This window comes from Dipodomys merriami, unplaced genomic scaffold (genome assembly GCF_024711535.1).
Source record: "Dipodomys merriami isolate MVZ:Mamm:240054 unplaced genomic scaffold, mDipMer1.0.p SCAF_10, whole genome shotgun sequence".
NCBI classification, from domain to species: domain Eukaryota; kingdom Metazoa; phylum Chordata; class Mammalia; order Rodentia; family Heteromyidae; genus Dipodomys; species Dipodomys merriami.
In genome coordinates, this window is record NW_027202271.1 from 14,013,437 (window position 1) to 14,026,400 (window position 12,964).

Genomic DNA, 12,964 nt, shown 5'->3' on the forward strand with positions numbered 1-12,964 from the left:
TGAACTCTGGGCCTGGGCACTGTCCCTCAGCTCTTCAGCTCAAGGAGAGCACTCTACCACTTGAGCCACAGTGCCATTTTCGGCTTTTTTTGCTTATGTGGTGCTGAGGAATCGAACCCAGGGCCTCATGCATGCAGGATAAGCACTCTACCATTGACCTACCTTCCCAGCCTAAAATATTCTTAATTAGGGATGATGTCTATAATCCCAGCACTCAGCGGCTGAGGTGGGATGACTGTAAAGTCAAGGCCAACCAGGAAGACAGAAGACCTACCTTGTCTCTAGAAAACAAAATACAACAAAAACTTTCATTATTTTATGACTTCAGGAAGTTAGTGGTAGAGTCACTATAAAGAGGCACAGATGGTATAGGAGGGTTGAAGCACTTTAATCACAGAAGAGTAAACAATAGTATAAAACCGTTAACAGCTCACCCAGTGGCTGTTGTACTCTGGCCCTCAGCTTATCCTTACATACCCCCTCCCTGTGTACCATTGAGTAAAGAACAGGGTATAAGTAGTTGTCCCTGTCACCATCATAGGTGGTAGAAAGAGTCTAGCTAGGGACCACAAGGATCCTGGCCACCCATCCAAGGTTCTGTTTTTAAACAGCTTGACAATGTGAAATATCCCTTCCTGTACCAAAAGAGGAACAGTATAGAAACTTAGAGCTGAACCTGTGTGCTTCATTCAGATGGTCCAGGAAATCAATCTCAAAAGCCACAGGCCACAAGGGAGGACTCTGGAATTTGGCTAGTGGATTCAAGAGACCAGGCATGGCCTAGTGGCCTCAGTCCACAGCTGTGTCACAACCTAGGCGATAACACCCATGCATATGCACAGAGCACATGCGTAAACGCATACACAAACACACACGAAGAGCAAATAACATTACTGAAAGGACTTGGAGGGCATTAAATACAAAATGACAGTTAAAAAAAGTATTTGTTTCTTTGGTGCCTCACTGTCCCTCTATTCACAGGAGGGCAGTTGCGGGGAGGCCCCAGCAGTAGGAGCAGCCCTACAAGTCCATGTGTGCTCAAGTTCCCATGCCCCTTACTCTTCAGCCCAGTAGCCATCTCCAAGGTGGCCATTCACACAATTGGCACCACTGCCAGAGTTGCTTCCAGAGAGGTCTTTTGTGTTCTTGGCCTCATCTTCTTCCTCTGAGCTGCTTTCCACATCACTGCGATCATCCTTAGACACCTGGGTAGGTTGGGAGCAAAGGCAGGAAAGTGAATACAGAACTTTTCTTTTTTTTTTTTTTGGGGGGGGGGGGGTCGGGTCGTGGGGCTTGAATTCTAGGCCTGGGCGCTGTCCCTCAGCTCTTCAGCTCAAGACTAGCACTCTACCACTTGAGCCACAGCACCACTTCCAGCTTTTTTCTTTTTTATGTGGTGTTGAGGAATCGAACCCAGGGCTTCATGCATGCAAGGCAAGCCCTCTACCACTGAGCCACCTTTCCAGCCCCCAGAACTTTTCTTGAAAGAATCATAGGGCAGACTAAACTCACAGAGCTCATATTTGTGCATTGTTTTCACTATAGTACACTTTCCAGTGACAACTGGAAAGCTGTCACTGGAACAACAGGGCTGTTGTTGTGAACATCCTTTGCTAGCTTTCTGTTTTTCTATCTCTGATTTCATTTTGTTTTTGTCAGTCGTGGGGCTTGAACTCTGGGCCTGGGCGATGTCCCTCCGCTCTTCAGCTCGAGGCTAGCACTCTACCGCTACAAAGCCACTTCTGGTTTTCTGGTAGTTTATTGGAGACAAGAGTCTCATGGTCTTTCCTGCCCAGGCTGGCTTTGAACCACGATCCTCAGATCTCAGCCTCCTGAGTAGCTAGGATTACAGGCATGAGCCACCAGCGCCTGGCCCATCTGATTTTATTTTTGTATCATTAGAATCTGCATTGGAGGATATGTGTGTTTTTCAGATCTAGCCTAAGAGAAGTTATACCATTCACTGAATCCTAGTTTAGGTTTAAAGAAAACTCCAGTTACTCTTTTCCTTCTCTACCTCAAAGAACAAAGAAGGCAAACACAAGCAACAAAGAGACTGTCGTTTTTAATTCTAACTTGTGGTGGTTGTGGATGCAACATTCATTTGTATTGGTTATCCTCAGTTTTGCTTTGTCCTCAAAGCTGATCCATAATGGGTCCTTTTCAGTAATATTACTATTCCCAGTATGACTATGACATTATTTCCTAAGCTCCTCTTCCAATAGATTACTTCTCTTTTTGAAACTTTAGCACACCCAAGACACATAGTATAGTAAAAACAATAATAAGATTGTCAGTAAGAATAGAATCCCAGCTGCACTCACTCTACCATCTGTGAATCATTAGCTTTTTTCTTTTTTGGTCAGTCATGGGGCTTGAACTCTGGGCTTGGGTGCTGTCCCTGAGCTCTTCAGCTCAAGATTAGTGCTCTACCACTTGAGCCATAGCACCACTTCTGGTTTTCTGGTGGTTAACTGGAGACAAGAGTCTCATGGACTTTGCCCAGGCTGGCTTTGAACTGCGATCCTCAGATCTCAGCCGCCTAAGTAACTAGAATTACAGGCGTGAGCCACCAGTGCCCAGCAGAGAACAATATTTTCTTTCTTTCTTTTTTTTGTTGGCCATGAGGCTTGAACTCTGGGCCTCGGTGCTGTTCCTGAGCTCTTCAGCTCAAGGTTAGCACTCTACCACTTGAGCCATGACACCACTTTCAGCTTTTTCTGTTTATGTGGTATGAAGAATCAAACCCAAGGCTTCATGCATGCTAAGCAAGCACTCTACCACCGAGCCACATTCCTAGCCTAAGAACAGTCCAAACTTTCCTGCATATTAAGCATATTAAATACCTCCAGAACCCAGATGAATTGATTACCTGAACTTTGGGAAAGTTCCACCAGAGGGCAGAATGTCTTTACATTTGAGGTTAGGAAGGCTCAAATGCAAAATTTTTTTTTTTTTTTGGTCGGTCGTGGGGCTTGGACTCTGGGCCTGGGCGCTGTCCCTCAGCTCTTCAGCTCAAGGCGAGCGCTCTACCACTTGAGCTACAGCGCCACTTCCGGTTTTCTTGTGGTTTATTGGAGATAGGAATCTCACGGTCTCTCCTGCCCGGGCTGGCTTTGAACCGAGATCCTCAGATCTCAGCCTCCTGAGTAGCTAGGATTACAGGCGTGAGCCACCAGCGCCCGGCTCAAATGCAAAATTTTTAAAAAAGATTTTACAATTAAAGCAGAGTTAACTCTTGCAACTTCAGCTCCCATCAATAGTCCCTCTGGATCAGGAAAAAGGGCTTGCTCTGAAACAAACAAGGGGAACAGAAAGGACAGCAGGAAGAAAGACAAACACTCGGGCAGACATGCTTCCAGGAACACTAGAAGTACAGATACACTTACATGCAAGAGATGAAACTGTCCAGCTCTCACCAGGCATAGAAAAAAGGAAGGAGGTGAGAAAAGAATGGAGAGTACAGAGTCTGGGCCTGATTCTTCCCGGGTAGGTCACCTGGTCAGGAAAGAAAAGCAGGGGAGAACAGGATGCACAGGCACACTGAGAAAGTTCTGAAACTAATGGTAGCCATAAAGAACAATGTTACAGAGATCATAAACATCTAGGTTATATTCCATCTGTTTGGTCTAGAAACACCTCCAGTAGAGCCCATCCCATCTGAAGGCTCTTCACAATCTGATTGCTTTAAAACTTGAAATTTTCAATTTTAAGCTTTATAATTAGCACCTTTCAGGTCTGGTAGGATGCCTAGTAGTAGAATGTTTGCATGTAAGCATCCCACCAAAAAGAGAAAGCACTTCCCTTCATGTTTTGGAGCTCTTGACCTAAGATCAACAGGTAGAAATGCTAATCACCCATTTACTTAAGACTCTTGCCTCATGTAACAGTGGGGTGAGGTAGGCACTTAACTTAGTTACTCATAGAAGCCATATTTTGAATATTGCAGTATGAAAACCTTGAAATAGCTTGTGAACTGCCATACACTTCCAGGCAATCCAACTATAATATGCTTTAAGTTTATACATTGGGACTCTACATATGATTGATTTCCTTTGGGGAAAAAGGCTCCATGTTAAAACTAAAAAGATGAGGTCCACTGAAGTAGACAGATAAGGGGTAGGAAATAGTTGAAGTTATTTCTTACTCTTAAACCTACTCATTTATTGATTGATTGCCAGTCCTGGGGCTTTAAACTCAGGGGCTGGGCACTGTCTCTGAGCTGCTTTTGCTCAAGGCTAGCATTCTACCACTTGAGCCACAGCACCACTTTTGGCTTTTTCAGTTCATGTGGTACTGAGGATTCAAACCCAGGGCTTCATGCATGCTAGGCAAGCACTCTACCACTAAGCCACATTCCCAGTCTTACTCTACTCATTTAATAGTCGCTCTTTTTTGTGGGTCAGTTGTGGGGATTGAACTCAGGGCCTGGGCACTGTTGCTGAGCCTCTTTGTGATTAAGGCTAGCATAGTACTACCTAAGCCACAGTGCTACTTCTGTTTTTTGACTGGCTAATTGAAGATAGGAGTCTCACGGGGACTTTTCTGCCCTGGCTGGCTTTGAACCTCAATCCTCAGATCTCAGCCTCCTTAGTAACTTGGATTACAGGCCTGAGCTACCAGCGTCTGGCTTAATAATCACACTTAAGGGATTAAAAGGTACTGGACTCCTTTTCCAACTAAGTCATATATATATTAAGAAGCTAAATATTCACAGTCAAGGTAAAAACTATTGAGCTCCAAGCTTACTTATGTAGTTGGGGCTCATCACACCAAAAAGTGAGGTGGGGAGGTAGGGGGAGAAGAAGAAAAGGGAGAGATAGAGGAAGGGCAAAGGAAGGAGGAGAGAGGGGGGCAAAGAGACAGGGAGGGAGGGGAGAAGAAAGAAAAAGAGGGAGGGAGGGGAAAGGAGGGAGGGAGAAGGAGAAAGAGAGGGAGCGGGAGAGGGAGGGAGGGAGAGAGAGAGAGAGAGAGAGAGAGAGAGAAAGACAGAGAGAGAGAGAGAGAGAGAGAGAGAGAGAGAGAGAGAGAGAGAGAGAGAGAGAGAGAGAGAGAGAACCCATCTGTCCACACAGACCAAAGAAACCTTTGTTCTTTCTCACCTTTCCCCGGATCAAGGCTTTGAGAGCAATTTGTGCAATCAGGTATGACCAGATGATATGCAGAACTTGTAGGACCAGGAGAAGGCCATTGAAGAACCACCAGGAAGGATAGGGCCCAATTATCTCCCAACTCTCAAACAGGGTTGTGTTCAGAATCCTAGAAGAGGGAAGCAAAAAAAGTTAAGATTCTAGAATCAAAACTAGGCAGAAAAGGATAAAGCTGAGTTCTCTGGGATGTAGAATCCTATGTGTTTCTTCTCCATACTTTGTTAGCTGAAATTCCAGGAAAATCATCCATACTGTAAAAAGAATAAAGGAAGGAGCCCATAGGATAGGAAGGAACCTTAGGGAGAAGGGGAAGAGATATGGGTCTTAGAAACTGATTTAATATTTCACAATATGAAACACTTCTACTATGTAGAGTATCATACAACTGGGACAGCCATTGCACTATAATCTTAGGAATGAGTAAGATCTTCAGGCACACAGAGGACAGTAGTAGGTGGTTGATTCCCTCAGGCTATACAAAATCTACAACTCACAGTCATTGACTTTTTTTTTTTAATTTTTTAATTTTTATTTTTTGGGTCCGGTCGTGGGGCCTGAACTCTGGGTCTGGGCGCTGTCCCTCAGCTCTTCAGCTCAAGGCTAGCGCTCTACCACTTGAGCCACAGTGCCACTTCCGGCTTTTTTCTTTTTGCTTATGTGGTGCTGAGGAATCGAATCCAGGGCCTCAGGCATGCAAGGCAAGTGCTCTACCACTGAGCCACCTTCCCAGCCCCTCACAGTCATTGACTTTATACCATAAGATACCACAGAAGTGAAATGGATTCATACACTGGTGGCTCATGCCTATAATCCTAGCTGCTCAGGAGGCTGAGATCTGAGGACTGCAGTTTGAGGCTAGCCTAGGTAGGAAAGGGTATGAGACTCTTCTCTTCAATTAACCACCAGAAAACTGGAAGTGGGGCTGTAGCTCAAAGTGGTAGAAGAATGCTAGCATTGAGCAAAAGAACTCAGGGACAGCACCCAAGCCCAGAGTTCAAGCCCCATAACTGACAAGAAAAAAAAAAGAATTTCTGAGGAACAAAATGAAGAGTGTAAACAGAGATGAATAAGGAAACTCAGTGCCATATAACATATACTCTGACTGTGGGGAACATTCCACTAGAAATATTCCATAAGGCAGCTGAGCTTCCATGAAGAGTCCATAAATGGTCAGCTTAGGCCGAGGAAAAAGCAAGAGCAAAATAAAAACTGAGTTGGGGAAAAAAAAAGCATCATTAGCTACATAATGACTACAGTTCCACAGCCCTAGAACTTACCAGAATGGAAAGAGTCCTAGACGGGTAATCATAAAAACTGCACTGAAGATCACAAAAAGGGTGTCACAGAGCCGCTGATACTTAGCGTAATTGGCCAGCTTGGCAGCCTGGACAAAGGAAGATAGAAATTGAGTTGGGGAGAAAGCACTTCTTAGAAAAGAATGATGAGGAAAGCAGCATTGGGTTCTTACTTCCAGCCAGCAATCTGAGAAGTCGTGTAGACACAGAACCAGTGTTCCCACCCGAACCATGTTGTTTATGTAGGAGAAGGTGATAAGCCCAATGGTGGCCAAATGATGCACAAACATAATTAGGAAATCCTAGAAAAAAATAGATATAGAAATTCAGGAAAAGGCAAGGCTGTAGAAATGTTAGCCCACCCAATGCTTCGAATCACTCTCTGAGGATCTGTATCCCTTATATGTTCCATTTTGCTTTAGATTCTCCCTTGGAGTGCTGCCTAGCATTTTAACCCAACAGTCTCTGCATCAATGACTGACTGCAGTCTTGGTTAATATAGCCCAAAGCACAAAAAGAGCATGGATGTTGAACTGACATGTGGGAGTAACTTCACAGGTGACAGGGGGGCATAAAAACTAGACACTCCTGCTAGGTGCTGGTAGCTCATATCTATTATCTTAGCTTCTGAGGAAGCTGAGATCTGAGAGTCATAGGTGAAAGCCAGACTGGGCAGTAAAGTCCACGAGACTCTTATTTCCAATTAACTAACAAAAAAGCCAGAAGTGGCTCAAGTGGTATAGTGCTAACCCTGAGTAAAAAAAGTTCAGGGACAGCATCCAGGCCCTGAGTTCAAGCACCAAGATTAGCACAAAAGGCAAAATAACATCCCCCCTCCAACAAAAACCCTAGATATTTTTTGGGGGGAAGTGTAGTCCTGGGACTTGAACTCAGGACCTGAACACGGTCCCTAAGCTTCTCTTGCTCAAGGCTAGGGCTCTACCACCTGAGCCACAGTGCCACTTCTGGCTTTTTTTTGCATAGTTTATTGGAGATAAGTCTCATGGCGGGCTGGGAAGGTAGCTCTGTGGTAAAGTGCATGCCTTGCATGCATGAGGCCCTAGGTTCAATTCCTCAGCACTACATAAGCAGACAAAGCCAGAAGTGGGGCTGAGGCTCAAGTGGTAGAGCACTAGTCTAGTCTACAGCTGAAGAGCTGAGGGACAGCACCCAGGCCAAGAGTTCAGGGACCACGACTAGACCTCAAAAAAACAAAAACAAATAAAACATTCCTGTATTTCAAGCCTTTTTTTTTTTTGGTTGGTCATGGAGCTGGAACTCTGGGCCAGGGTACTGTCCCTGAGCTCTTCAGTTCAAGGTTAGTGCTCTACCACTTGAACCACAGTGCCACTTCTGGTGATTAACTGAAGATAAAAGAGTCTTGTGGATGGGCTGGGAGGTTGGCTCAGTGGTAGAGTAATTGCCTCGCATGCATGAGCCCTGGGTTCAATTCCTCAGTGCCTCGCATGTATGAGTCCTGGGTTCAATTCCTCAGCATCACATAGGCAGAAAAAAGCCCGAAGTGGCACTGTGACTCAAGTGGTGGGGTGCTAGAGCCTTAATATGAAGAACTGAGGGACAGTGCCCAGGCCTAGAGTTCAGCCCCCATGACCAACAAAAAATGTTTAATGGACTTTCCTGCCCGGGCTGGCTTTGAACTGCAATCCTCAGATCTCAGCCTCTTGAGTAGCTAGGATTACAGGCGTGAGCCACTGGCAACCGGCTTCAAACTTTTTATATATCACATATTAAAAAATTTCTTGCAGGGCGCTGGTGGCTCACGCCTGTAATCCTAGCTACTCAGGAGGCTGAGATCTGAGGATCGCGGTTCAAAGCCAGCCCGGGCAGGAGAGACCGTGAGACTCCTATCTCCAATAAACCACCAGAAAACCGGAAGTGGCGCTGTAGCTCAAGTGGTAGAGTGCTCCCTTGAGCTGAAGAGCTGAGGGACAGTGCCCAGGCCCAGAGTTCAAGCCCCACGACCGACAAAAAAAAAAAAAAAAAAAAAAAAAAAAAAAAAAAAATTTCTTTATCTAGGGGATTGGAAGGTGGCTCAGTGGTAAAGTGCTTGCCTTGTATGCATGAGGCCCTGGGTTCAATTCCTCAGCACCACATAAGCAGAAAAATCCAGAAGTGGTGCTATAACTCAAATGGTAGAGCGCTAGCCTTGAGCTGAAGAGCTGAGGGACAGTGCCCAGGCCCAGAGTACAGGCCCCATGACTGACAAAAAATAAATAAATAAATAAAAATAAATACATTTATTTATCTAAAGATCTAAGGATTGTGGTTCAAAGCTAGCCCAGACAGAAAAGTCCCTGTGAAACTCTTATCTCCATTTAACCACTCAAAAACCCATAGTAGAACTGTGGCTCTAAGTGGTAGAGCACTAGCCTTGAGCAAAAGAACATAGGGACAGGAAGTGGCACTGTGGCTCAAGTGGTAGAGTGCTCCCCTTGAGCTGAAGAACACAGGGACAGCGCCCAAGCCCAGAGTTCAAGCCCCATGACCGCCAAAAAAAGTAAAGGAACACAGGGACAGTGCTCAGGACCTGAGTTTAAGCCCCACCATTGACCAAAACAAACAAACAAAAGACAATGAAAACATTCAGAATTGAGTATTAAATTTTTACACTGGTCAATACTAACAACTGACATTAGATTCAATCCAGACCCATAAATTTTAATTCTGGTTTTCCTCATCAAACACAATGAGTGACAAATTAGGGTTAGAGTTATATTATGTCAGCTAAACACCAATAAAAAGGAAATATTTTGCATATCTTTATGTCTGGTTACATAAAATTTTCCCTCCTCAACTCTATTACTATACTGGAATGTCAACTTCACTTTTATGAATCTTTGGTTCTTAAACAGTAACAGGAGAATATAAAATAAATCATATAAAACTCCTTCCAGTTCAGGGCTGGGAAGGTGGCTCAGTGGTAGAGCGCTTGCCTTGCATGCATGAGGCCCTGGGTTCAATTCCTCAGCACCACATAAGCAAAAAGAAAAAAGCCGGAAGTGGTGCTGTGGCTCAAGTGGTAGAGCTCTACCCTTGAGCTGAAGAGCTGAGGGACAGCACCCAGGCCCAGAGTTCAGGCCCCACGACCGGACCCCCCCCCAAAAAAAAAACAAAAAAAACTCCTTCCAGTTCATTCTTTCACCAAGTACTGTAACCAAAAAGCAAAGACTAGAAAGCAAGCAAACATCTCTGCTGTCATTCAAACTAGAGACTTTCCTGGAATCAAGTCCTTTTTGGAATCAGGCCCTGATACCCTGACATTCTGACTAATTTCCTGAACTTTACACATGTAAGAATATGAAAAAAAGTCAGGTGGCAGTGGTTCACCCCTGTAATCCTAGCTACTCAGGAGGCTGAGAACTGAGGATCACCTTTCAAAGCCAGCCCAGGCAGGGACAGGAGACTCTTGTCTCCAGTTAACCACCAGAAAACCAGAAGTGGCACTGTGGCTCAAGTGGTAGAGTGCTAGCCTTGAGCTTAAGAGCTTAGGGACAAAGCCTGTGTGCCCAGGCCCAGAATATGAAAGAATAAGAAAAAGACTAACAGCTGATTAATTGTTCTCATCCTGGGTGGAGTTCTGAACATCTTAAATGTATTTTATTTTTTGGTTCTGGTCGTGGGGCCTGAACTCTGGGCCTGGGCACTGTCCCTCAGCTCTTCAGCTCAAGGCTAGCACCCTACCACTTGAGCCACAGTGCCACTTCTGGCTTTTTTCTTATGTGGTGCTGAGGAATTGAACCCAGGGCCTCAATGCATGCAAGGCAAGCGCTCTACCACTGAGCCACCTTCCCAGCCCCTCTTAAATGTATTTTATCATTAATGAAATTTCATTTCTGGGAACATTACAAATTGATTGCTAATAATCCCATCACACCTACTTTCCCTGTTTTTTGTTTCTTAGTTAGGGAAGAGAATGCATCATCGTAATGGCAGTAATAGTGGGGGCTAGAAAGGAGTTGAAGTTGCTGATATCCTTACCTTTCTTTTAATGTCTATAAATTGAGAAAACATAAGAGACCAATAGAAAGCCAATTCCATGATATAATAGTAAAAAAGACCTCTTGAGAGGGGCTGGAAGAGAAAAAATAGTAGTTAGAAAATCAGTTCATCATAGATGTACTTTACCTAGGCAAGTTTCCTGGTATCGGAGGATGAATACCCTTAATTATTTGATCTCTTTTATCTCCACTGTTTTCTGAGAACTACTATAAGAAGGCTTTGAAATGATATAGAGACATAAAGCTCATCCCTCTGCCCTACCACTTAACTCTTAACTCTTTTTTTTTTTGGGGGGGGTCAAGTTGTGGGGCCTGGGCGCTGTCCCTCAGCTCTTCAGCTCAAGGCTAGCGCTCTACCACTTGAGCCACAACGCCACTTCTGGCTTTTTTCTTTTTGCTTATGTGGTGCTGAGGAATCGAACCCTGGGCCTCAGGCATGCAATGCAAGCGCTCTACCACTGAGCCACCTTCCCAGCCCAACTCTTTTTTTTTTTTTTTTGTCGGTCGTGGGGCTTGAACTCTGGGCCTGGGCGCTGTCCTTCAGCTCTTCAGCTCAAGGCGAGCGCTCTACCACTTGAGCTACAGCGCCACTTCCGGTTTTCTGGTGGTTTATTGGAGATAGGAGTCTCACGGTCTCTCCTGCCCGGGCTGGCTTTGAACCGCGATCCTCAGATCTCAGCCTCCTGAGTAGCTAGGATTACAGGCGTGAGCCACCAGCGCCCGGCTCCCAGCCCAACTCTTAACTCTTAACTAAACACTTAACTTAGTTCTCATCTTTTAATAATGAGATAAAGTTAACACGTTTTATTGTTTGTTTTACTAGTCCTGAGGCTTGAACTCAGGGCCTGGGCACTGTCCCTGAGCCTCTTTTGCTCGACTAGCACTCTACCACTTAAGCCACAATGCCACTTCCAGCTGTTTCTTTGTGTGTGGTAGTCAGGAATTGAACCCAGAGCTTCATGTATGCGAGGTAAGCACTCTTACTAAGCCACATTCCTAGCCAAAGTTAACACATTTTAAAACACAAATCAGTGGGCCTATAATTCTGGACAGTTAAAATATACTCAGGCCTTCCCTTCTTCTACTCCTTTAGCATTTCTCTGATATTTTTCATCCTTTTTTTTTTTGGTGCCAGTAATGGGGCTTGAGATCAAAGTCTTGTGTTTTCGCTTGGCTGTTCCCTCAAGGCTAGCATTCTACCACTTAAGCTATACCTCGCTTCTTGCTTTGTTTTTATTTTTTGTGCCAGTCCTGGGGCTTGAACTCTGGGCCTGGGCACTGTCCCTGAGCTTCTTTGCTCAAGACGAACACTCTATTACTTTGAGCTACATTCCCATTTCTAGCCTTTTGGTGGTTAATTGGAGATAAAGAGACTCACAGATCTCCCCTGGGTTGACTCTGAGCCGCAATCCTCACGTCTCAGCCTCCTGAGTAGCTAGGATTGCAGGCATGAGCCATGGGGCCGGGTGGGCATTATTCTAGTACACGCTCTTCAGGAGATTCCAAGTAGCCCTTGACACAAGGGAACATAGCCAGGAAGTACTTTGTAAGTGCCAGCAAACTGCTCATCTCTCTAGCACAATTAGGGTACATATAATGGGGAACTAGGAATAAAAAGCTCAAGAACATTAAAGGAACGTGTCTCAACCACCCTGCCATATACACATACAACCCCATTATTAAATAATTCAACTCCTACCTGATATGGATAGCTATGCCAGCACTGTCGGGTATCCCAGAACCAAGGTGACTAAAAAAACAAATAATCCAGGTTAGTTTTTAATCATTTAATCTGCTTCAATATCTAAACTGTATAATCTCTAGGTTAGGGGCAAAAGAATTCTCCTTGATAAATTTTATATAATCAGTTAGTGGTTAAGATTTTTTTCTTCCGCAAGTGTGTTGAGTTGGGCATAATAGTACAAACCTACAATCCCAGTAGTTGAGAGGCTGCATTAAGTGCTTGCTTGCTCGCTCCCTTGACCCCCTCCCATCTTATGCTGGTACCAGAGCTTAACTCAAGACCTGGGTGCTGTCCCTTAGCTTTTTCACTCAAGGCTGGGTGCTCTACCACTTGAGACACAGCTCCACTTCTGACTTTTTGGTGACTTATTGAAGATAAGAGTCTCATAGAGCTGGGCGCTGGTGGCTCAAGCCTATAATCCTAGCTACTTAAGAGGCCGAGATCTGAGGGTTGCAGTTCAAAGCCAGCCCAGGCAAGAAGGTCCATGAGACTCTTATCTCTAATTAACGACCAGAAAATTGGAAGTGGTGCTGTGGCTCAAGTGGTAGAGTGCTAGCCTTGAGCTGAAGAGTTCAAGGAACAGTAGCCAAGCCCAGAGTACAAGCCGCATGACCAACAAAAAAAAAAGTCTCATGGACTTTCCTGCCTGGGCTGGCTTCAAACTACAATCCTCAGCCTACAGAATAGCTAAGGTTATAGATGTGAGCTACTGCACCCAGAAACAATATCTTCTTAAAACAAGAACATGAAAAACAT

The 12,964-nt window shown here is 44.8% G+C and overlaps 1 protein-coding gene across 1 annotated transcript in view; it reads right to left on the bottom strand.

Annotated features, from left to right (window-relative positions):
- Positions 1 to 369: 369 nt before the first annotated feature.
- Cers5 (ceramide synthase 5) overlaps positions 370 to 12,964 on the bottom strand; it is a 35,319-nt gene continuing 22,724 nt past the window's right edge. The window contains 8 exon segments of the mRNA XM_070040917.1: positions 370 to 1,205; positions 3,390 to 3,476; positions 3,478 to 3,498; positions 5,103 to 5,259; positions 6,428 to 6,534; positions 6,619 to 6,747; positions 10,445 to 10,537; positions 12,164 to 12,214. Of these exon segments, the coding sequence (XP_069897018.1) occupies positions 1,056 to 1,205; positions 3,390 to 3,476; positions 3,478 to 3,498; positions 5,103 to 5,259; positions 6,428 to 6,534; positions 6,619 to 6,747; positions 10,445 to 10,537; positions 12,164 to 12,214 (795 nt within the window). The 3' untranslated portion in view covers positions 370 to 1,055.